General features: G+C 40.2%; 1 protein-coding gene across 2 annotated transcripts in view; it reads right to left on the bottom strand.

Annotated features, from left to right (window-relative positions):
• SPARCL1 (SPARC like 1) overlaps nucleotides 1–25779 on the bottom strand; it is a 59638-nt gene extending 33859 nt beyond the window's left edge. The window contains exon 1 of one of the 2 annotated variants that reach the window (XM_059665839.1): nucleotides 25629–25779. In XM_059665839.1, the coding sequence (XP_059521822.1) occupies nucleotides 25629–25656 (28 nt within the window). In that variant the 5' untranslated portion in view covers nucleotides 25657–25779. Of the gene's footprint in view, nucleotides 1–18087; nucleotides 18465–25628 lie in introns of those variants that run through there. The other variant, XM_059665848.1, reaches the window with a different exon arrangement.
• Nucleotides 25780–26019: the final 240 nt, after the last annotated feature.

The following is a 26019-nucleotide window of genomic DNA, read 5'->3' as shown; positions in this document are numbered from 1 at the left end:
ATAAGCATCCAACTTTAACAGTTTAGGGAATTAGTGCTTTTGGTGGCTCCTATGGGCATATGAATAAGTCATTTTCTTCTGCTGACCTGTCTCTTGCCAGTTTAATTTGCAGGGCCCAATCACTGAGCATAAGAGGGTAGCGGAGAACGTTTTTTCTTACTGACATTGCCTTAGTGGGTGCACATTTTTCTTTTTAAAAGGAGCATAACAGGCCTCATCTTGGGGAAAATCAAAAGCTATAAGGCATTAAAATGTGATCAGCACTCAGTGAAGATGCCTTCACTGATATAATCACAAGGTTTGAAGGTGCTTGGAATTAAAGAGATTTAGAAGGAGATATGGGCAACCAGCTCTGAGAGCATTTTGTGTTGGAAGAAGGCATGCTCCACTCTATGGTACTCCCATTTCTCCTTTCATGCAGTCCTCTGCAGTATGAGGAAATGACTCAGCACAGAACGGTATGACACTGGATTAATCTGGAACCTTGGGAAGTAAATTAGTCTCTCTGTTCTTTTCTCTTCCCACCCCAGAGGGAACTCAATTCATTAGTGCAATTTGACTGAATATTTTAAACATTGTTCTAAAAGTACCGGGTTTGGGTGGTTAGTCTTAGAACATGTAGAAATTTGTCTAATCAAAAGTAGTCTAACTAGCCAAATTGAAACAAAGCTGTATTTTGGGAAAATAATACTATGCAAGGCAATCTGTTGTTAATTCTTTTTGGACAATGACTAATTTTGTTTTCATGGCACTAAAATGTGCACACCACATTTAAAAACTAGGCTATGAATCCCTAGAGATATTAGCCCTCTTATCAAGATGCTGGGAAGCTTAAGGGGAGTCAGCCACCTCCAGCCATAACCACAACCTCAGACCTTACTGTGGCTGTCATCCACACACATCGGATTTGAGAAAAAGAAAACAACAAAGAACCAAACATAAGGTAAGCATGGGCTAGAAATTGTTTTCAGATCACAAGAAGACATTAATTAGATGTTTTTATCAGTGAGCTGCTGCTGGTACTGTACCCACCCGCTACTTCTCCTTTGCATTTCTAAGAAACTACTAAATGCAAGATCACTAGGAGTACCAAGCTTTAATCCCAAACCTTCCCCAATTGAAACAAATCTTCTAGTATTCCTCTACCTATATTTTAAGAAATTACTGAAGGGGGATTCCAAAATGGCGGTGGAGTAAGTGGAAGCTACACTGACACATTCCTAGGCCCAAACCGGAATTACAACTAAAGTACAGAGAAAGCATCCTGAATAATCCATTGAAGACTAGCTGGAAAGAACCCTGATAACCAAGGAGGGAAAGTGGAGACCACATAGAGACTGGTAGGAAGGGCAGAGGCATGAAAGGGCTGGCTGGACTCCCACAGACAGCAGCTCAAGTTCTGTAGGGATATCTCAGCTGTGGGGGGTTCCCACTGAGAGCTCTGGGGTCTAAACCCCAAGCTGGGTTCCCAGTCCAGAGCACCAGAACTGAGAAAGGTGCCCACAGAACATCTGGCTGTGAAAAGCAGCAGAGTTGCTGTCTGCCAGAGAGAGATGGATGGAAATGCATGTACCCTCTTAAGGGGCCAAGGCAGAAAATTTCATGTGCAGCCACTCACCTTGGGTCCAGCAGAGAGAGGACAGAGTAAACTGGAGCTGTGTGAGCAGAAGCCAGGGTTGCAGGCTCTGGGGTTAGAGCATGGAAGGTGGACACACTGGTTTACTGGGCCAAGTCATTTCCTCATACTGCAGAGGACATCTTTCTGACCTTTACCATCTAGGCAGCTTTTGCTTGGGGGTGAGGATGAAGCAATTGCCCACCTTATTGGAAAAACCCTTGCCCCACTCTGTGGGGTTTCTGAGGCCCATTAAGAGACTGGGAATAACAATCAGCCTGCAGGCAGAAGCAATGACCCTACCCTGTTGGGAAACCTCCCAGTCCATTCTGTTGTTGATAACCTGAGGCTAATCAGGACTGAATAACAATCAGACTATAGGCAGAGGCAGGTCTCTGGAGGCTTTGAATATTTTCCTGATCTAATCTGGGGCCCAGGGCTAGGACAAGCAGACGTTGGTGTACATCTTGGTCCTTTCCAAAGGCAGCCAGCCCCAGCAGAGGGAGACAAAAGCTGTGGATTGCTGATTGCTCCAAACAGGATACTCAGGAACAGTGTCGGACATTGGGAATCAGAGCAGATCTATCTAATACATAGACACAAACTCAAACAGGCAGCCAAAATGGGGAGACAAAAAACAATCCCAAAATGAAAGAACAAGAGAATTCTGCATAAGAAAAGCTAAATGAAATGGAGATAAGAACTTTAGCAGACATAGAGTTCAGAATAATGATGGCAAGGATGCTCAATAGCATGAGAAAATATATAGTAACTATAAGAATGACATAGCACTAATAAAAAACAGTGGAAGGAATACACAGAAGATTAGGGGAAGCTGAGGATTGGATCAATGAATTAAAAGAAAGGATAGAAAAAAATAATTCAATCAGAGAACCAAAAAGAAAGTAACAATTAAAACCAGGACAACTTAAGGAAGCTGTGGGACAACATGAAATATAACAATATTTGCATATCATAGGAGTACTAGAAGTAGAAGAAAGTGAACAAGGAATAGCGAATGTGTTTAAAGAAATAATGGCAGAAAACTTCCCTAACTTGGGAAAGAAAAAGTCACACAAGTTCAGGAGGCACAGAAAGTTCCAAGCAAGAAGACCGCAAACAGGCACACACCCAGACACATCATAATTAAAATGCCAAAAATTAAAGATAAAGAGAGAATCTGAAAGGCAGCAAGAGAAAGCAGTTTGTTACCTACAAAGGAGCTCCCATAGGCTGTCAGCTGATTTTTCATCAGGAACTCTTCAGGCCAAAAGGGAATGATATAAAGTATTCAAGGTAATGAAAAGCAAGAATTTGAAACCACTATTACTATATCCAGCAAGGCTATCATTCAAAATAGATGGCAAAATAAGAGCTTCCCAAGCAAAAAAGACTGAAATGAGTTTATCACCACCAAACTAGCACTGCAGGAAATGCTAAGGGACTGCTGTAATGAGAAGAAGAGAGAGAGAGAGAGAGAGAGAGAGAGAGAGAGAGAGAGAGAGAGAGATACAGAGTTAAAATGGCAATAAATAAGTACCCATCAATAATAACCTTAAATGTAAATGGATTAAATACTCCAATCAAAAGACATAGAGTAGTTGAATGGATATAAAATCATGACCCAAATATCTACAAAAGAACCACCTCAGAACAAAAGACTCACACAGGATGAGAGTGAAGGGATGGAAAAAAGTTTTCCATGCAAATGGAAATGGAAAAAAAAAGCTGGGGCAGCAATACTCACATCTGACAAAATAGACTTCAAAATGAAGGCCATCACAAGAGACAGTAAAGGTCACTACATACTACTAAAGGGATCCATCCAACAAGAGGACATAACCCTGGTGAATATATATGCACCCAATATAGGAGCATCTAAATATATAAAAAAAACATCTGGAGGACATTAAGGGAGAGATAAACAGCAATACAGTCATAGTAGGGAACTTTAACACCCCACTGACTTCACTGGATAGATCTTCCAGACAAAAAATTAACAAGGAAACAGTGACTCTAAATGACACACTGGATCAGATGGATTTAATTGACATTTATAGAACATTTCACCCCAAAGCTGCAGAATATACATTCTTCTCAAGCATACATGGGTCATTCACAAAGATAGACCACATGTTAGGACACAAAACAAGTCTCTATAAATTCAAGAAGACTGAAATTATATCAAGCATCTTTTTAGATCACAATGGAATGAAATTAGAAATCAACTACATTAAAAACACTCAAAAACATTCAGACACATGGAGGCTAAATAGCATGTTCTGAAACAATGAATGGGTTACCACTGAGATCAAGAAAAAAATAAAAAAAATTCCTGGAAACAAAGATGAACACACAACAAGCCTAAATCTCTTGGATGCAGCAAAAGCAGTCCTGAGAGGGAAGTTCATAGCACTACAAGCCTACCTCAAAAAACAAGAAAAATTAATACTAAACTATTTAACCCTATAATTTAAAGACTTAGAAGAGAACAATAAAAAAAAGCCCAGAGTGCCTGGCCAGTATGGCCCTGTAGTTGAGCATTGACCTATGAACTAAGAGGTCACTGTTCAATTCTCAGTCAGGGCACATGTCCAGGTTGTGGGCTCAATCCCCAAGGTGGGGCAAGCAGGAGAAGGCCTATTTTCTCTCATCATTGATATTTCTCTCTCTCTTTCCCTCTTCCTTACTCTCTGAAATCAATAAAAAAATATATATATTTAAAAAACAAAAGAAAGAAAAGTATAAGTAGAAGAAAGAAAATAATAAAGATTAGAGCAGAAATAAATGAGCTAGAGACTAAAAAAACAATACAAAAGATCAATGAAACCAAAACCGGGCTCTTTGAAAATATAAACAAGATTAATGAACTGGTAGCTAGACTCATCAAGAAATAATCAGAGAAGACCCAAATAAATAAAATGAGAATGAAAGCAGAGAGGTAACAACTGACACCACAGAAATACAAAGAATTGTAAGAAAATACTGTGAGTAACTATATGCCAACAAGCTGGACAATGTGGATGAAATAAACAAATTCCTAGAAAAATGCAACCTTCTAAACTGAATCAGGAAGAATCAGAAAACCTGAATAGCCCAATTACAGTAGGTAAAATTGAAGCAGTAATAAAAAAAAACTCCCAGCAAACAAAAACCCTAGTCCAGACAGCTTCACAGGGGAGTTTTACCAAACATTCAGTGAACTAACACCTATCCTCCTGAAACTATCCAAAAAAAATCCAAGAGGAAGAAACACTTTCAACCTCTTTTTATGAGGCCAGTATTATCCAAATTCCAAAACCAGATAAACACACTACAAAGAAAGAGAATTACATACAAGCCAATATCCCTGATGAACATAGATGCTAAAATCCTCAACAAAACATTAGCAAATAGGATCCAGCAATATATTAAAAAGATCATACACCATGACCAAGTGGGATTTATTCCCAGGGATGCAAGGCTGGTACAATATTCGCAAATCAATAAATGTGATATAACACAGAAACAAACTGAAAGACAAAAATCACATGATCATATCAATAGATGCAGAAAAAATAAACAAAAATCCAACAATCACTTTTGATAAAAACCATCAGCAAAGTGGAAATAGAAGGAACATATCTCAACATAATAAAGGCCATATATGACAAGCCTACAGCGAACATACTCAATGGGCAAAAACTAAAACCACTCCCCTTAAAGACAGGAACAAGGCAGGGATGTCCACTTTTAACACTCTTATTCAACATAGCACTGGAAGTGCTAGCCATAGCGACCAGATAGGAAAAATACATAAAAAGCATCCAAATTGACAAGGAGGAAGTAAAACTCTCATTATTCACAGATGACATGATATTGTACATAGGAAACCCTAAAGAAGGTACCAAAAGACTAGATTTAATAAATGAATTTGGCAATGTAGCAGGATACAAAATTAACACCCAGAAATCGATGGCATTTTTATACACCAATAATGAATTCTCAGAAAGAGAATTAAACAAATAATCTCATTTATCATTGCAACAAAAAAATTAAGATACTTAGGAATAAACTTAATCAAGGAGGCAAAAGACCTATACTCAGAAAACTATAGGACATTGAGATAAAGGAAGATATAAACAAGTGGGAGAAAATACCATATTCATGGATTGCTAGAATTAACATTATTAAAATGTCCATACTACTCAAAGCAATGTACAGATTCCATGCAACCCCTATTAAATTACCAAAACCATATTTCACAGATCTAAACTCCAAAAATTTATGTGGAACCAAAAAAAGACCCCAAACAGCCACAGCAATCTTGAGAAAGAAGAACAAAATTGGAGGGATCACAATACCAGATATCAAGTTATACTACAAAGCCACTGTAATCACAATAGCCTGGTACTAGCACAAGAACAGGCATATAGATCAATAAAATAGAACCTTGACCTAAGCCATTATGGACAATTAATATTTGACAAAGGAGGCAAGAGCATACAATGAAGTCAATACAGTCTCTTCAATAAATGGTGCTGGGACAGATACATGTAAAAAAAATGAAACTAGACCACCAACTTACACCAAACACAAGAATAAACTAAAAATGGATGAAAGACTTAAATGTAAGATGTGAAACCATAAAAATCCTAGAAGAAACCATAGGCAGTAAAATCTCAGACATCTCTCATAGCAATATGTTTTCAGATACATCTCCTGGGGCCATGGTCGGCAAACCATGGCTCGTGAGCCACATGCGGCTCTTTGGCCCCTTGAGTGTGGCTCTTCCACAAAATACCACGTGCGGGCATGCACGTACAGTGCAATTGAAACTTTGTGGCCCATGTGCAGAAACTGGTATTTTGTGGAAGAGCCGGTATTTTGTGGAAGGGCCGGTATTTTGTGGAAGAGCCACACTCAAGGGGCCAGAGAGCCGCATGTGGCTCGCAAGCCGCGGTTTGCCGACCACTGTCCTAGGGCAAAGGAAACTAAGGAGAAAATAAACAAATGGGACTACCTGAAAATGCAAGGCTTCTGCACATCAAAAGAAACCATCAACAAAATGAAACGGGGGTCCATTGTATGGGAGAACATATTTGGCAACGTATTTGTCAAAACATATCTTATAAAGGGTTAATATTCCAAATATGTAAGGAACTCATACAACTTAACAAAAGGAAGACAAGCAATCCAATTAAAAATGGGCAAAGGACCTATATAGGCACTTCTCCAAAGTGGACATACAGATAGCCAAGAGACTTGTGAAAAAATAATCAAAGTCACTGATCATCAGAGTGATGCAAATTAAAACGACAATGTGGTACATACCATCTCACACCTGTCAGAATGGCTATCATCAAGAAATCAACAGGAATGCAGACTGGTGCAGCCACTGTGGAGAACAGTATGGAGTTTCCTCAAAAAACTAAAAATGGAACTCCCATTTGACCCAGTAATTCCACTTCTAGGAACATATCCCAAGAAATCAGAAACACCAGTCAGAAAGGATATATGCACCCCTATGTTCATAGCAGCACAATTTACAATAGCTAAGATTTGGAAACAGCCTAAGTGCCCATCAGCAGACGAGTGGATTAGAAAACTGTGGTACATCTACACAATGGAATACTATGCTGCTATAAAAAGGAAGGAACTCCTACTATTTGCAACAGCATGGATGGACCTGGAGAGCATTATGCTAAGTGAAATAAGTCAGTCAGAGAAAGATAAATATCACATGATCTCACTCATTTGTGCAATTAATGAACAACATAAACTGGTGAACAAAAACAGATCCAGAGATAGAGAAGTATCAATCAGACCATCAAACCTCAGAGGGAAGGCAGGGGAGGGTGGGGATAAGGGGGAGAGATTAACCAAAAGACTTGTATACATGCTAAAAGCATAACCAATGGACACAGACACTATGGGGGTGAGGGCACTAGTAGGGATGGGGTGGGAGGGCAAAGGGGGGCTCAGGACACATAGTATGCAATACCTTAATCAATAAAGAAGAAAAAATATATAAAAAATAAAGAAACCAACAAATGACAAGTGCTGGTGAGGATGTGGAGAAAAGGGAACTCTAGTATACTGCTGGTAGGAATGCAGACTGGCGCAGCCACTATGCAAAACATTATGGAGTTCCCTCAAAAAATTAAAAATGGAACTGCCATTTGACCCAGTGATCCCACTTCTAGGAATATATCGTAAGAAACCCAAAATACCAATGAGAAAGAATGTATGCACCCCTATGTTCATAGCAGCACAATTTACAACAGCTAAGATCTGGAAACAACCCAAGTGCTTATCAGTAGATGAGTGGCCAAAAAGTCCGTGGTACATTTACACCATGGGATACTATGCAGCTGTAAAAAAGAAGGATCTCTTACCCTTTGAGATAGCATGGGAGACCTGGAGAGTATTGTGCTAAGCAAAATAGGCCAGTCAGAGAAAGACAAGTATCATATGATCTCATTCATATGTGGAATCTAATGAACAAAATAAACTGATGGAGAAAACAGGTCCAGAGATAGAAGCATGGAACAGACTGTCAAATCTCAGAGGAAAGGTGGGGATGAGTGGGCATGCAGAGATCAACCAAAGAACTTGTGTGCATATATGCATAACCCATGGACACAGACAATAGGGTGGTGAAGGCTTAAGGCAGGGGCTGGAGGTGGGCTAGAAGCAAAGGAGGTAAAGGGAGCATAGATCATACTTCTACAATAAAGCATTTTTTAAAAAAAGAAATGACTGAAAAGTTTTCCTAGAAAGAGCTTACTTTGCACCCCACTATGAAGTCATCATTGTGTGCTAGAATTGGGGATCAGGTAAGAAAAAAAAGGGAAAGAAGATGCCTGGGGTTTAGCCTTTGTGTTTTGTTTCTTCTGAATTCCAATAGAATGCGGTGTTGCTTTAGAGTTAGCTCAAAGTTGTTTGTTCTTTGTTTTTTTTTAAAAAATATATTTTATTGATTTTTTTATAGAGAGGAAGGGAGAGAGTTAGAGACTTAGAAACATCGATGAGAGAGAAACATCCATCAGCTGCCTCCTGCACCCCCCCCCCCCCCCCACTGGGGATATGCCCAAAACCAAGGTACATGCCCTTGACCAGAATTGAACCTGGGACCCTTCAGTCCGCAGGCCAACGCTCTATCTGCTGAGCCAAACCGGTTAGGGCAGTTGTTTGGTCTTTGTAAAAGGTTGGGGAATTCTCTTGATTTAACTTGAGAGTTAAAAATGATTCCAATGTGCTAAGAGAGTGTGAAGATCTAACTACACCATGTCTTGAAAGCAGTCACAGGTTTTCATTGACCCATACTCAAGATTCAATTTTTCTGACTTTTGTAGATCTCAGGCCACCTTCTTACTGGGTCCCTATTATTTTATTATGAATGATTAGGTAACTCAAGTGGAATCAAGTATTTAAAAATGCTTTGCTTTCAGAGCTATTTGAGAGTCACTCTCAATGGTAGATTCTTATCCCCCTTTATTTACTTTTATTAACAGTACAGGCATAGCACTTTTATTAAATCTAGGAGAAACTTCAACCTATTAAAACAACAACAATAAAATAAAACATTTACCACTTCTCACTCTACTCATAAATAATGTATTAGTTGACTGAATGCTCCTTCTAAAAATTTTGCCCATTTTTTTTTGGGGGGGGGGATAAGCTGCAACTCTGGGTTTCATACCTATTCAGTGGATTACAATGATTGCATAGCCGTGATAGAGATGTGATTAGTATGAGGTTACTAATTTTATTATTTCAGCAATTATAGACTTATGCTATGTCCTTGTAAAATATGTATTTCCATAAATGACTATTTTGATAACTGTCTCCATTTTTCTCAATTCAGTGTTAGAGATTTTGGGAGACACTTCTCCCAGCAGCACTGCATTTCTTCATTATCCTCAAGCAAGCAGATTGGCTGAAAGGGTGGCACAGAACATTAAAGATGTCAGAAACAGATTATAGGAGGCTTAAATAACTCACTACCTTTTTTTCTTGTCTAACACTATATTCCAAGTTCAGTAAGAGAAGTTATCTGACTGAATAAAAAATGGGTGTGCAGAGAGTGGTTCAGAATTTGTTTTGCCCATTAAATGAATCCTTGAAAAATCCTCAGAAAAATTCCGCATTAGATATGAAAGAATTCTTCCTTCTTATGGGAGTGGTGGTAGCAATAGATCATGACCACTGTTTCCAAGCCAAGCAAGCCAAGGTCACTGCAACCTTTCTGTCTAGTTGCCTCGGAGGGAAGGCAGAACACAGGCACATCCCCTGTTTGAAACCTCTTTGTTTTGCTTCCTTTTACATCAAAAGGATTGGCTCTGACCATGGGAGAGGTTGTAATAGGATTTTCACCCTGACAGGAGGTTGTAATTAGATTTCTCAGCAGGCCTACAAGTTCTGTCCCTGTAAAAATAAGGAAAGGGGCCTGAATATTTTTCCTGTAGCTGGAGAGGTAGCCCAGGCAAGCGTGCAGAGATTGGTCTGAAAGGCACAGGCAGAAAGGGCTACGCGTGTGTCCAGCACCTCCAAGACAGAGTACATGGCCCTTCAGGTGGGGGTAGGAAAGCCGTGTATGTAAGAGCAAATATTCTTTGGACATTGCATTTGGTAAGGAACATAGGATATTTCTGTGAATGAAACCCTCTGATTCCTGGTGTCCTAAAATTTCTATTTCCCAGAGAAAGGGAGGGCACTTAAAGTTTGGAACACCCTAGAACATCACTCTCCATCTAGATTTAGAAGTGAATTTGCACACAAAATCCCAAAATAGGCTTTGTGTAATCTGGTTCATTTTGAGTTCTTATTTGTAACTAGAGGCTCAGTGCACAAAAATTGGTGCACTCGTGGGGGTCCCTCAGCCTGGCCTATGCCCTCTTGCAGTCTGGGACCCCTTGGAGGATGTCCACCTGCTGGCTTAGGCCTGCTCGCTGGAGGATCGGGCCCAAGCTGGCAGTCAGACATCCCTCTGGAAGCCCGGCAGCCCTCGGGGGATGCCCATTTACCAGCGGGGAGCAGACCTAAGCTGCAGTCAGACATCCTTAGCGCTGCTGAGGAGGCAGGAGACGCTCCCATCACCACCGCTGTACTGGCAGCCATCAGCCTGGCTTGTGGCTGAGCAGAGCTCCCCCTGTGGGAGCACACTGACCACCTGGGACAGCTCCTGCATTGAGCGTCTGCCCCCTGGTGGTCAGTGTGAGTCATAGTGACCAGTCATTCCCAGTCGTTCTGCTGTTAGGGTCAGTTTGCAAATCACTCTTTTATTATACAGGATAGAGGCCTGATGCATGGGTGGGGGCCGACTGGTTTGCCCTGAAGGGTGTCCTGGATCAGGGTGGGGGTTCTACTGGGGTGCCTGGCCAGCCTGGGTGAGGGGATGATGGCTGTTTGCAGCTGGTCACACCCCCTTCAGGGTGGGGGGGTCCCCACTGGGGTGCCTGGCCAGTCTGGGTGAGGGGCTGAGGGCCGTTTTCAGGAGCTCCCAGCCTCTCCTGTTTTTCTTTTTTCTTTTTACTCTGGGATTTATTTACCTTCTATAATTGAAACTTTGTAGCCTTGAGAGGAGCTCAGAGCCGGCCAGGGCGGGCAGGAGGGAAGCTTTGCTTCCTCCATTGCCAGGGGCAACCCAAGCCTCCTGCTCGCTCCAGCTCCGTGGCCACGGCTGGCTGAAAGCAGGTATCTGGGGTTTATTTACCTTCTATAATTGAAACTTTGTTGCTTTGAGTGGAGCTCAGAGCCAGCTGTGGCAGGCGGGAAGCTTGGCTTCCTCCATCATTGGGGCAACCAAGTCTCCTGCTAGCTCCAGCTCCATGGCTGCCAGCCTCCATCTTGGTTGGGTTAATTTGCATATAGTTGCTCTGATTGGCTGGTGGGCGTGGCTTAAGGCATAGTGAAGGTATGGTCAATTTGCCTGTTTGTCTTTTATTAGTGTAGATTGGTTCCATTTTAGTTTCTATAATAATTTCTACAAGTTTAAGTTAGAATAAGATTAGGTCAGAGTAGATTTTTTATTTGATTTCCAGTCAGTTTCTATAGCTTTTAAAGAAAATGAATATAATTAATTTAGACCATTAATTTAAATTTACATTTAATATGGTAAATGTTATTTTTGAAGTTCTGCATGTTGCCTTGCCACTTAAATCTACTTACCCTAACAATTTGTCTCCACTGAGCACTTCGTGTCTCACTATACCTCTTCTCTCTCTTTACTTTCCTTCTCTTTCTTTTTCTCTCAAGCATTTAAAAAGCTGTCTGACCACTGAACTTGAGTGGCCACCCATGCCTCCAAAGGCTTGGGGGCTATTGTTTTCCCTCTCTGTATTAGCCATATCAACGACTCCTAGGACATTTCAGTGCTGGGGGTTATCGCTCCAAGTCCTTCTAATTGAATTTTCCTCATTTTGCCTGAGTTCCTCTCCAGTCATTGGCTCCTTGGTTGGCAACCTCAGCCAAACTTGCAAGTCCTCCTCCTTTCCTTCTGGACCAAGGTAACTTGCTTCAGCATGTTTGGTTTTCAAGGCAGATGGGTAGTACTTAATTGTTCATCCTATCTGGTCTCAAGGTGAAAGACATACCACATACCCTAGAAGAAGGAGAGGTTTCCCCCATTATTTTATTTTTCTTCCCACTATTGGCATATCACTTCCTGGAGTATGTACATTCACACTTCCAAATAAGGACAGGTATCTTCTGTTGAATTCGTTTATATCAGAGGAAGCCTGTAGGCTGCTATTTTTAGTAATTACTCTAACTATGAAAAAATTTTCTTTCAGGGAAATGTAGTAAACAAAATGATTATTGTAAGTGCTTCATAGTCATCCTTAAACAGACCATTCTCCTTCACCCTATCTTTATATGATAGCCAAAGCCTTCGGTATCAGAGAGAAAATCCTTTAGTCTTATTTTGGCTAACTTATACCTGTTATTACCTGATCTGGAGTTAACACTGATGCTTTAGGGCTTTTAGAATATTAATGAGTCTCTAGGGAGAGCTTTACAGCTTGGGGTTAAAGTCATCTGAAGGATTAAAAAAGATGCTCTTCTATTTTGAGTTCTCGGTTGAGTCACCACTATCTGACATCAAGATGTCCAGCCCTGTGTGTGTATATGATACACTCAGTCTCAAAGTACAGACTTTTCTGGAGTTCTGACCTTCATTCTTCCTAACTGAACCTTTCACCATGGGGGTCTGAGCTAGTGTTAAACATGGGTCATGCCTATAGGAACTTTAACTCTAACCAGAATTCAACAAAAATGGTAAAGATACACATTAAATCAAGGAGAGGATAAATATGTATAGTGCTCAGGTAAGAGGACATTATGGGGAGTTGCTTGGGGTCTGCATTTCTCACTACTTTGCCCTTTGTGCAGAGGAGCTGACCTTCTCTTTGTTCCTGGAATAGGCCATGGCCCCTCCTGCTGCAGGGTCTTTGTGCAAAGTGTTTACCCTCTCGGAATCCTCCTGTCAGCATCCACTCACCCCAACTACCACCACCCAACATATACCCACCCCCACACCACAGAGTTAACCTCGTTTAACCTTTGGATCCAGGAAAGCCATCACTGACCTTGAGCAGAGGTCAGGCTCTTCACATACTTAGAACAAAAGTGCTTTGCCTTCTTAGCACCTACCTCAGTGTATAATCATATAAAATGCACATTAGATATAATTTGAAAATTTTCACCCCCTAAAATCACGCTATAAAAAAGAGGGACTTGTTTTTATATTCCAGTCATTCTGAGGTCTCTCACATTAAAGGCCATTTTCTCAAGTACTTCATTTTGAACAACAAAGTACCATTTCAAGAAAACAGCCTAAGAGGATCTCTAATAATGCTTATTTATGTTCTTAAGATGGTCACCATGACAATAAAAAAGGAGATAAAGATATTGAAAGCAGATTAGTAATTATTCTTGAGGTATGACTTCATTGCAAATGTTGGAACCGAACAATTTTAGAAAGCCACACTTTACAGACTACAGTGGATTCAAATAAGCCCTTTTTAAAGAGCCCTGGTAAAAGCAACCGAGTAAGCAATTACATGGAGAGATCCTTGCCAGGGAGTGAGAATGCCTGCGTGGGGATCCAATGTGCGGCGTCAGCAGCTTTCCAAGATGTGCACTACAAACAACATCCAGAGGATTGATGACATACTTGCGTGAAATAAGTACAGAGTGGATCCAGTGAGCAAGGCACTGATGTTAGAGTTGCATATAGAAAGCTTTAACGAAATTATTTCATGAAATATGAGAATGTTAATCAGGATGAGAAGCATCTTTTTTACTCTTTATAAATGTGGAAAAAAAAACCCATTTCTTTTTTTTCTCTTTGGGAATTCAGTGGTTCATATTTATACAATAATGCTTATGAGGCCTTCATTTACAACTGGGAGAGTCCAACTTGGAAAAAGCCATTCTTATTAGAGTTAGACCTCATGATGAAAAATATTAAGAGAACTACTACACTCTGAGCAGTTAAAGTCACTATTATTTCAGTTAATCCTACAATCTTAAGAATTTCCTGTTATCTCCATTTAACAATTAGGGGGAAGTGAAGCTTGTCAAGCTTAACAGCCAACCATTACCACTGTTCAGATACTGTTATAAGAGCCTTACATACACTATCTCATTCAATTCCAAAGATAACTTTATGACTATTGTTATCATCACTATTTTACATATTAGAAAACAGAGGCAAAAACTAGAAAGTATGAGGGCCAGGATTAGAGTCCAGGCCGCGTGCCCCAGAATCCCTCTAGATAACCACCATACTATCACACATCATGAAGTTGGGAGGAGCCGGTGGGAACTGGGAAAATGGATTTATTCTGGGTGTGAAGTATGTGCTATGAAGTGAGGTCATTTTTCTTTCTCTTTCATTGTCTTCCCAGTTGTTTTTCCCTTGCATGCCACAGTAAACTAGTCGCTGTTTTAGTAGTTTCCTTGTTCATTTTCTTAACATCTATTCATTGAATCTTTAAAGGAAACATTTAACTGCTGCAATTGGTATACATAACATGGTTGCATAATAGGAAGGAAACAAGCCAGGACTAGAGACTACATTTCTAAAGAAGGATTTTAAAGCAGGCTAAGAGTTATTTCACAGAGTGGTCACGAAACTCGAGTCTCTCCATACCCTTTCATTGCTATGACGACAGGCGGCTCCTGCTACATGTAGCCAGAAAAAGCAGCTGACATTTCAATGATAGGAACATAGGGGGAGAGGTTTACAAAAACAAAAACCAAACCCTCTGGTTTGAATTTCAGCTAGAGAAGAAAACTACCCCCTAGAGCAAGTCAAAACCCCTATTATTGCCTTTAGAAAAGATAAGAAAGGAGAAATGCTGGGGGCCTTCTCCCCTGTCCAAGTAGGCCAATAAAAGAGAATTAACTGCAAAGCAGCATTTCTTCTCACTCTCCCTAATGGCAATCCGAAACAGAAAACTCTCTTTGGTTTCATTTGACTTGGCCATTAAGAATCAACTAATTGATGAAGCATAAAGACTCACAGTTATACATGCTTCATGTTGAGGCCCCCAGGGGAATACAGTAGTGTCAGATTTTTTTTTCTTTCACTTCTTTGGGTAAAAAAAGATAATTCATTTAAAGAATATTTCTTTCTTGGTCCCCAGTTTTACTACCAGAAAAATCACTCCAAGTGCATAACCAAACACTGTGTGTTCAGTACTCTGTCAGGAGCTATACTTAGCATTAAAAAAATTCATTTAATTCCTACAAAAACCCAAGTTGTGGGTTGTATTATCACTATTTGCTTCATAAATGGGCAAGCTGAGTCTTGGAGGTGTGAGGCGAACGTGATAACCACTACACTACGGAAACAACTGCCTAGGAGGAGTGATGTGACTGCCAAGCTCACATCACAACCTGTAAGGGGCAGAGTCAGGATTCAAATCCAAGAGTGTTACACTCCGAACCCATGCTCTATCCATGCTGCTGTGCTGACTCTGAGGCAGGGACTTGGCATCGACATTTTATTACACAGCAAAGCTTGTACGCATAAGGAAGAAACCCCGAGGGGAAACCTGGTGCTAACTCCCTTTCCACAGGGTGCCAATCAGGACATGTAGGTAGGCTAGTGCTTTGATATTAGCTATGATCAATCGATCACTTCATATGTACCAGGAGTAGCTGTTTTCTTCACTAAATTATTACAACGTGTTTCTAATGTTATGATCCCCACTTCCACAAATGAGGGAACTGAGGCGCAAAGAGTCCTTTGTCCAGAGCCTGGTAAAGCCCAGATGTGAACCAGGTCGGGATGCTCCCAGAGTCTTATTCACTTTATTATACCACCTACCCACAGTTGCTCTGTTCTCCAGAATTCTACCTTTTTAAATATATATATATATATATATATATATATATATATTGATTTCAGAGAGGAAAGGAGAGGGAAAGAGATATAGAAACATCAATAACATCAATGATGAGAGGGAATCATTGATTGATTGGCTGCCTCCTGCATGCCTCCTACTGAGGATCAATCCTGTAACCCGTGCCTGTGCCCTTGACTGGAATCAAACCCGGGACCCTTCCAACTGCAGGCCAATGCTCTATCTACTGAGCCAAACCGCCTAGGGCTGTCTACCTTTCGATGCCCAGGACAAAAACCAGGCTAGCCCCAGGTGGACCACCATTGCAGACTCAGCTTTTGGGGGAAGATGCCCTGTGGGCCCTGCATAAATGAGACTCTGGCCTAGTTGGGCATCTCTTGGGCAGCTAGGTCTACTGGGGAAAGTCTCCTGGATATATGGGGTCCCCTTCTCCTTCGCTAAGGGTTGTTGCAGAATGATATGTGAGGTTAAAGGGCACCTGAAGTCTTTTAACAACAGTTTTTTATGTTCTTGGTGAAAAAAGATTCCCAACATGTTCGGAACATTGTGCTAAACTTCACTAAAATAACAGTGTTTGCATAGTCTTACAAATCAACTGAATAAAAATAACACCCAGGCAAGAGGAAAAGAAAATGAATAGTTTTTTGGAGTCATCCAGATACATCACTATTTATTTTATTTTTGTCATTGCTATTTATTATTTTTACTTAGTTGATAACTGAAACTGCTCACGAGAAACTATTGGGGATTATATCCCAAAGGACCTGGAAAGGAAATCCAACACTCTAATTGCTAAATGGCTGTACAGAAAGTTCCTGAAAGAAAAAAGGCAAGATTTATTAATAACATGTACATATTCTTTTCCAAAATGTGGAAAGCAGCATTAGTTGATTGGATGATAAGTAGATGAAACCCATGGCTTGGCTTTGCTAGATCTTGTCGAATGAAGAGAAATATGTACTTAAATCTTCCCAAGATGGGCGCCCCCCCCTTTTTTTTTTTTTTAAATAGTCCTCGTTAACAATGTTCATAACCATCAAGGTTTAGCGGTGAACTGAAAAAGCTGGAATCCATGAAAAGGTGCAATTAAAAAAAAATTTCTGCTGCATTGGACCAAGGGAGCATCTCTATTCAGTGTACTTCGGCCCTGGGCCAGAGGACAGCTCGGCTACAAGGCCAAGGTGACATATTTAACCTCTTTGCAGATTAAAGGCTGTACGAGAGAGATACTCTTTCTGCAGTACCTCTTGGTTATGCTATCAACAGTATCGATCGGCAGCTGAGAGCATGGTTTCCTCCTGCAGGGTGACCTCTAATACCGGGAGGAATGAATGAGCATGACTTGCATTTTAATTTTTATTTTAGAAGATAGAGCAAGAAATGATAGTGCCTGACAATATAAGAGCTGTCATAACCTCTTTAGCTCTTTGAGTCCCCTCCCTCTTTCCCCCTTCTTAAATAAGACATCATTGGGAATTAGAGAAATTTTATGTAAAAATGAGAGAAAGAAACAAGAGACAATTTGTCATAAAATTATAAGAGTGAATCAGGAAAGGAAAAATAGTCACAATAACTAAAAAATAATCAAGGATGAATACAGTATTAGGGATTTGTCTACCTTTTGGAAAAGCAAAATGGTCCATTTCTACATTGCTGTTAAGTACAGACTGGGGCAATGGTGGTGATGAATAACTTCACATGATTTAGATATGGAAAATGCACAAATTGCTTTGATTTGAAAGTTTTTAAAAAGACTTTCATTATGATTTATTTAGTATAATTAGTAAAGTATTTCTACAAAACACAGCTCAGGGTTCAGACTTAACCAAGATCTGAATGAAATTCTAGCTGACAATAATTCTACATTTCTATTCTTGCTCTATACTAAAACCGTCATTTATTAGTACTTGCTATTCAATCTTAGAGAAGAAAAGGAACCACGAATACAAGAGTTGAAATTCCCTATTAAGTAGCTTTTCTATAAATCATACAAAAGTTTTAAAAAAATAAATGAATGGCTTTGTATTAGGCAAAAATCTTAGATATTTTTATCAGATCATGCAAATCAGTTAAGCACATGCAATTAGATGATCGAGTAAACTTGTTAAAATTTACCTTCAGGTAGGCGGCTGGACCCAGAGCCTTAGCAGAAAATGGAAGTTGAATCCCCTCTTTGCACACAGCCAGTGAATGAAAGTTTGACAAATTCCCAATACTCTTTAAATCTCTTCCCTCATTAGCTTTGCTTCTTTGCACAGAAACACATTTGAGCCTATTGGAGTTGCAATTCTGCCGCTCTGTCAACTAGTCAGGGTCTGAGGTGACGGACCAGTTAGGAGGTGGCACCGGGTGTATTTCAGACTGTCATCGCTTTTGTTGCAGATTCCTGCAGTTCTCTGGCAGGCTGGCCTCTCGCGAGGGAGCGATGAGCTTTATGAGCAGTGCAAACCAACAGGGAGAGAGTTAACAGTCTTCCCCTCAAGCTCTTGTTCTCAGAAGCTCATAACTTGGCCAGAATATAAGCGCTTGGCTCTTTATGCATTTTTCTTCCTCCAAACAACTCTAAAAGGTTTTATAAGCAGGATCCCTTTTTAGGGGATTTTTATTTTAAGACTTTGAAAAGAAACTCCATGCTGTTCTTTCTTCCTAAAGGAAATTAGGGGTGGGGGTTAAGAAAGGAGAGAAGAATTGTAGCAGATGCATTTCCACATTGCTTAACTGGAAATTATTCTCAGGAAAACAGTCTGAATTTTAATAATAGCAGGGTACTTGAGATACTTTAACCTTTCTGTAAATGACCTTCAGAAATTTATGTATGTACAGAGCACCACTCCTTCATATTACAGATCACTTGTATGCTGATTCACAAATGTTGCAGGTCATAAACTATTCTTCCCCAACACAGCTCCTTACTGAAACCCCTTGTATAATGATTGGTTTATAAGAAGGATTTTTCCCATAAGTAGGCATGCATTTAGTTTTGATTTGACATTCTTGTTATTTATATATGAGTCTGATCTCCTCTACTGCTACTTCTACATTTATTGCAAATTTATAATGCTCCAGACACTGTGCTAACATATTTGTTATTGTTAATCTTCACCGGAGGATATTTCCCGTTGATTTTTAGTAAGAATGGAATGAAAGGGGAGAGACAGAGAGAAACATTGGTGTGAGAGAGACACATTGATTGGTTGTCTCATGCACACACCCATCCAGGGCCAGGGATGGAGCCTGCAACTGAGGAATGTGCTCTTGAATGAAATTGAACCCGGGACCCTTTGGTCTGTGGGCCAACACTCTATCCACTGAGCCAAACTGGCTAGGGCTGTGCTAACATTTTTTTAAAAAAATATTTTTATTGAGTTCAGAGAGGAAGGGAGAGGCAGAGAGAAATAGAAACATCAATGATGAGAGAAAATCATTGATTGACTGCCTCTTGCATGCCCCCTACTGGGGATTGAGCACTAAAGCCTGGCATATGTCCTTGACCGGAATCAAACCTGGGACTCGGCTGGGGCTGCTAACATTTTTTTAATGCATTATTTTAGTTGGTCCTCACAATTTATATGAGGTGAGTATTAGTATGTTCCTACTTGAGGGAAGTGTGTATAGTGGTAAAGTACGCATGCTTTGAGGCCACGCATCCTGGGTTTGCATCCTGGGTCATACACTTCCTAAATGTATGACCTCAGAAAAGGTATATAACCTTCCTAAGCTTCAGCAGCCATATCTATAGCATGGGGCTGTGTTGAGTTATTCAACCTCCAGGCTATAATACCTCCCGAGTGAGCTATGAGCTAGTTGAGGGTAGAAATGTGCCCCCTCTCTATTCTCCATGTGCCTAGCACAGTGCTTTGCATACTGTAAGTGCTTCATCAACATGGGGTGAATGGTTGTAATGTAATTTAATTTAGATTTCCTACATTTATGCCCAATTCAGGCCAAAAGCAAACCAACAACAAAAATAAATAAAAACCCACCTCTAGTTCTAGGTAAATCTGCCTTCAACAATTGCCTCCAAGCACTTTACAAACCTTTGCCCTGTTTAGTTTTCAGAACACCACAAGAGAACGGTAACAAGAATTATCTCTCTTTTGCAGTTGGGGAAATTTGGGAGCAGAGGAAACTGGGCAATTTGCCCAGGAACTGAAAACAAGTCATGGCGCAGCTGGGAAGAGTCTCACGCCTCTAGAATCAGGATGACTTGTTTCAAGCTGCCTTTCCAGGCACAGGATGAAATGACGTGATGTCCTTTTGCCTCAGACAATGGGATGTTTTTCCTCAGCCAAGGTCTGGGGTGTGGACAGTCTCCTTGGAGAACAGATCAAAGGGGTAGGCTGTATTTGACTTTGTTTCTCTGCCTCTGTGCACATCTGGGTCTGAGAAGTGCGGGAGACACAGACACCATTTCCCCAACACTCCTGAGGGCCACCGGTGTGGCGGGACGATTGCAGGGTATGCAGGACAAGTATTTCTCAAGATTTTGCCCAGTTTAGCTAAGGGAAATTTTTCTTGGACCCACAATGTCAACCCCTTATTCTACTACCATTCCCCACTTATTTGAGATAATTCTATGAGATTTATTTTAGGTGATTTATTTTAGGTCAATGAGAATATAGAGAAAGTTTTAGCTAGAGGGCAATGGAAAAAAAGATTTGACTGACAAACAAATTTTTTCTAATACAAAAATTGGTATTTTATGTTTCTATGAAGTGATTGAAATGAAATTTCTTATAGAAATTTATGTTAAGATAAAAAATAATTTGGTTAGAGAAAACTGGATTTATCTCTTACTAGTAAATGTAAGTATGTACCTAGGGGGTTCATTTGTAGATGGCAAAGCTTGAGAATTTCAACTCTGTTATACTGAATGTTTTCTCTAGGTCTTATTAACTTACAACACTGTATTTCTTTTTTTCACTGTATTGCTTATAAATAGAAAATATAAAATTTTTTAAAATCCTAACCCCAGGATATGTTTTCCATCATTTTTAGAGAGAGAAGGAGAAAGAAAAGAGAGAGAGAGAGAGAGAGAGAGAGAGAGAGAGAGAGAGAGAAACATAGATGTGAGAGAAGCAGTGATCATAATCAAACCCACAACCTTTTGTTGTATGGGACGATGCTCCAACAAACTGAGCCACCTGGCAAGGGCACAACAATTTTGAAACAATAAAAGGACCTTGAATCCATAATGTCTTTTAAGTATGGTTTTATTTTGGGAATGTTCATGGGCAAATATCCAAACTCTTATTGTTTCTTGCAGCTGTCCTTTATAAAATACAGCTCATGAAGCTGAGGACAGTAAACCTACAACAATACTCATTTAACAAATAAAGTTGTAGCTCAGATTTAGAAGCTTATCCAGTGTCTAAATGTGATGGGAGAACTTTGAGTAATAAAGAACTTGCCACATTACTGCATGTGAACTGACCTCCATAACATCAGTATCGGGGAGAAGGGTTTAATAAAGTCAACAACAAGGCTTACGTATTTTTTAACCTTCTAGTGCTATGAGTCCCTTTGAGAGTTTGTTGAAAGCTGTGGGTACGCTCCTAAAGCCTAGCTATGAGCTCCTGCACTCAGGGGTTCCATGAGCTAAGATCTTCTGATTCAAGTGAAGGACTAGAGAACCCAAGAGTCAATCCTCAAGCACTGAATGAGGCTTTTTGTTATACGTATCACAAGTTTCTGGGTGACATGAGAGAATATCATTATTCCTGCCTATTAAGGGTGTAAGAGACAAGGCATGTACTCCTTGTCAGAAGAGGCATGGCTCCCTGGGAGTAGTGGAGATTCCCAGGAGGCAGTGAGTATAGATGAAGGAAAGTTGCAATGAAAATAGTGTGGATAATTACCTTGGCCAGGAGCCAGCAAGTAGGACCCTCCTTGCTTATACCATGTACTAGTTTTCTAGGGATACCATAACAAAATACTGCACAGTGGGTGGCTGACATAACAGAAATCATTTTCTCACAGTTCTAGAGGCTACAAGTCCAAGATCAAGATGCTAACTGGGTTGGTTTCTCCCAAGACTTCTTTCCTCTGCTTGCAGGTGGCTGTCTTCTCACGTGGCCTTTTCTCTGTGCTCATGCATCCCTGGTGTCTCTTCCTCTTATTATAAGAACACAAGTCCTATTAGATTAGAGCTCCAACTTATGACCTAATGTAATCTTAATTAACTCTTTAAAGGCTCTATCTCCAAATTCAGCAACATTGGGGGTTAAGGTTTCAACATATAGGATTTTGGGATGGTGGGGGACACACAATTTAGTTCATAACACCTATAGGAAGGACCCTCCTCCTTGCTTACACCATGGGCTAGTTTGCTAGGGCTACTATAACAAAATACCACTCACTGGTAACTTAGATAACAGAATTTTTCACATGGGCTTTATTCTGTGTGTGCCTGTAGCCTAAGCTCTTCTAAGGACATCAGTCATATTTGTTGACCTAATTTAAAGGTCCTATCTCCAAATATCGACAATTTCTGAGATACCGGGGATTAGGACTTTAAGATACGAATTTTGGGGGAACACAATTCAGACCATAACAGGAATCATTCTTCCTTTTCCTTGAAGAATAACACATGTTTGTAGCCATAATAAATGTTGGAAGTCTGACAGCCTTTATTTCATTCTGTCCTTCTCCCTGCTGGTATAACATTCTCAAGAAATTGTTGGTCTCCTGTGCACTCTATAGGGGTCCAAGCCATCAGAAAAGAGGGCTCTTTCTAGATAAGTCCATCTGTATTTCTGGCTTCTTCTGAGAAGGTTGACCAGATCCATGGGTCACATTCACAAGCCTTGGTAGCAGAAGGTTGTCCAGCTATACCCTTGATGTTCTTTCACTATCTGAAGGCTGAGAATTTTCAAAATCATTAAGTTCTGGTTCATTTTTGCTAAGTAGCTTCTTCCTCCACTTATCTCTTCCCTCTCACATTTTACTAGAAACAGCAAGGAAAAACAGGCTCTGCCTCCCATATGTTGGAAATCTCCTTAGCTCAATATTCAGGTTCATCACTTACAAGTTTTGCTTTCCACCCAACAGTAGAAGATAATTAGCAAAGTTCCCGCTGATTTATAACAAGGGTTGCCTTTTCTCTAGTGTCCAGTAACATGTTCATCATTCCCTCTGAGACCTCACCAGTATTTTACCTTTAACATTTATATTTCTACCAACATTTCGTTCATGATAATATATGCATTCTCTAAGATAGAAGATTTCTCTGTGGTTCTCAATTCTTTTGTTACAGTTAAGCCCCTCTTGTACTGGGGAAATGGAACCAACTGTGGTCGAGGGTAGCCTAGGGTACGGGGCAAGTTTATATTAGTAGTTGGGGCAACGGGGCAAGTTGATATTAGTAGCTAGAGAAATGGGGCAAGTTGATATTAGTAGCTAGAGAAATGGGGCAAGTTGATATTAGTAGCTAGAGCAACTGGGCAAGTTGATTAATGAGTACCTTGGTAACGGGGCAGTGTTGATTAATGTATCCCAGGTAACTTTGTGTGTGTTTAGCCAACCGTTGTATGGTTTTTGGGAATAAAAGGCTGGCATGGAACCAGGGTTGGGGCTGTCGTAGGAGAACACACCTACGGCAGCCGCTGGCCAGCTTTCAATAAATCCTCACTTGCTGCTTAAGACCTAATTGGAGTTGGTGGTCTTACTCTCGCGAACATTGGTTCATAGCACTTTCTAAGCCCTCACCAGAATCTCCTTTAATGTTCACATTTCTATCAACAACCTCTTTAAGGAAATCTAGACTTTTTCTATCATATGCCTCAAAATTCTTCCAACCACTACCCATTATCTAATTCCAAAGTCACTTCCACATTTTTGGGAATTTGGTATAGCAGTGCCATTTATCAGTACAAAAACTTCTATTAGTTCCTAACAGTTGCCAGAACAAATAACCAAAAGTTGAATGGCTTAAAACAATAGGAATTTATTTTTTTCAAAGTGCTAGGGGCTAGGAATCTGAAATCAGCAGGCACAGGCTCCTTAAGAATGCTTTAGGGAATAATCCTTCCTTACCTCTTCCTGGCTTCTGGTGGCTTCCAACAATCTCTGGCATTCCTTGGTTTGTAGCTGTATCATTCTAATCTCTACCTCTGTCTTCACATGGCTTTCTTCCCGCATGTGTCACCTCTGAATCTCTCTGTTCTATTTTCCTAGAAGGACACCAGTATTTGGATCTATGGCCCATCCTCATCCAGTATGACTTTATCTTAATTACATCTGCAAAGACCCTATTTCCAAATAAGGTTCCATTCACAGGTACCAGGGTTTTGAAGCTTGAACATACCTTTCTGAGGGACACATTTCAACCCACTACAAGGTTAAGTTGCAGATTTGACTCTAAATTTCTAGTTGACCAAAGGAATGAGGTAAATATGATTAGTGGTAGAATTCATAATGTAAAAAATTTCAGAAAATATATGCAAGACACTAGGTAAAAAAGCAAATGGTACCCTTACAGCATTCTTGCAATATCATGTTTCTTTTAGATGTTTCCTATAGCATCCCTTGGTGGATACGTAATGGAAAAGGGCTGAAGTGCAATTAAGTAAAGACATTTTGTGAGACAGTGACAAATGATCTGTGATATTTGTTCTTCAATATTGACATGTGCAAAACTCAAAACTCAAGAAAACAAGCAAAAAACACACAACAACACACCACACCAAAAACAACAATAACAAACCCCCCAAAACCAACTGCTATTTGTAATAATTCTTACCTTTGGTCTGTGGAGTCAGTTTGAACCTAGTCAGTTTGAACCCAGCTTATATATATATATATATATATATATATATATATATATATATATATATATATATATATATATCACTTTAATTCAGAATTGATAAATTCTAAATTGAAGGACAATAGGAGTTGAAGATCAATGTCTGCCATTTTCTTGTACCTCCAATCTTCTGTGCTTACCTCCCTATCAGGTGCCAGACTAACAAAGTATATTCAGCAGGCCTAATAGGATCATGCTAATCACTGATGCCATTGAATACTACCAGAAATAAATTCTACTACCTGGCAATCTAAATCACACCAATCAAACCCTTGGAAGATAAAGCCCATGTCCAAAATCCTTCTTTTCTCTGGAAGAAGTATGATAGAGAATTGATGATTCAGAGAACAATTCCCAGCTCTGAGACTTTCTAGCTGTGTGACCTTAGGCAAATTACCTAACCTCTCTGTGTCTCCATGTCTTATCTGTGAAATGAGGATGATAGTAATACCTACTTCATAGGGTCATTCTGAGGAAAAGAGGTGCTTTGTCCAACTGTGACTGGACTAGGGTTTAATGAATGATGATGATGATGATGATGATGATGATGATGATGAAGGCCATCAATGTGGAAGCCGAATGTTGCTGGAGATTGTCATGGAGCCTTCTGTAATAGACATTAGAACGCCTCCTCTTTTCACATATACTCTGTGAGGGATGATGACGTTCATGCAGAGGGATGAAACACATCCTTTTAGTCAAGCTCTGTAAACACAGCAGCTGCTCACATCAATCCCTGGAGTCCTATGTCCCTGTCTTTTGACAGAACTCTCATTGAGTTTGGGAAAACAGGGGTGGACTACACACTAGCAATGCGAACTGTGTAGCCGCTCTCTTGTTCCGACCTTACCTTGGGAGAGACTTTGAGCCCAATCCATCAGATCGCCTGGTGTGCCGATCTCTCGTCCAAGGGAGCTGCAGCTGGATCACTTCATATTTCTGTGCATTTGACCTGCAGGATGTGTCTCGTTTACCAAGACTGGAGTTTATATTCAGGCCTTCTCACGGGTGAGGTCACTTTGCAGTTGCTAGCCAAAAGCTGCCCCACTCCAAATCTGTCTGATGTTTTTCTGGCTCCCGTGTTAAGTTCCCAGAGCAAGATGTTTTAGACTAAGAAGGACTGTTTGTGTGATGAAGCAATCCTACTCCGGAGATTTGTTCCAGTGGCTGTGCTTTCTTCTAGGTTTTGAGCAACAGCATTTGTATTTTTGTAAATATTTCAGTTGTGAAACAGACCTGAG

The sequence above is a fragment of the Myotis daubentonii genome, chromosome 1 (genome assembly GCF_963259705.1).
Source record: "Myotis daubentonii chromosome 1, mMyoDau2.1, whole genome shotgun sequence".
In the NCBI taxonomy this organism is placed as follows: domain Eukaryota; kingdom Metazoa; phylum Chordata; class Mammalia; order Chiroptera; family Vespertilionidae; genus Myotis; species Myotis daubentonii.
The sequence above is the reverse complement of the archived record's forward strand: the minus strand, read 5'-3'. Positions and strand labels throughout refer to the sequence as shown.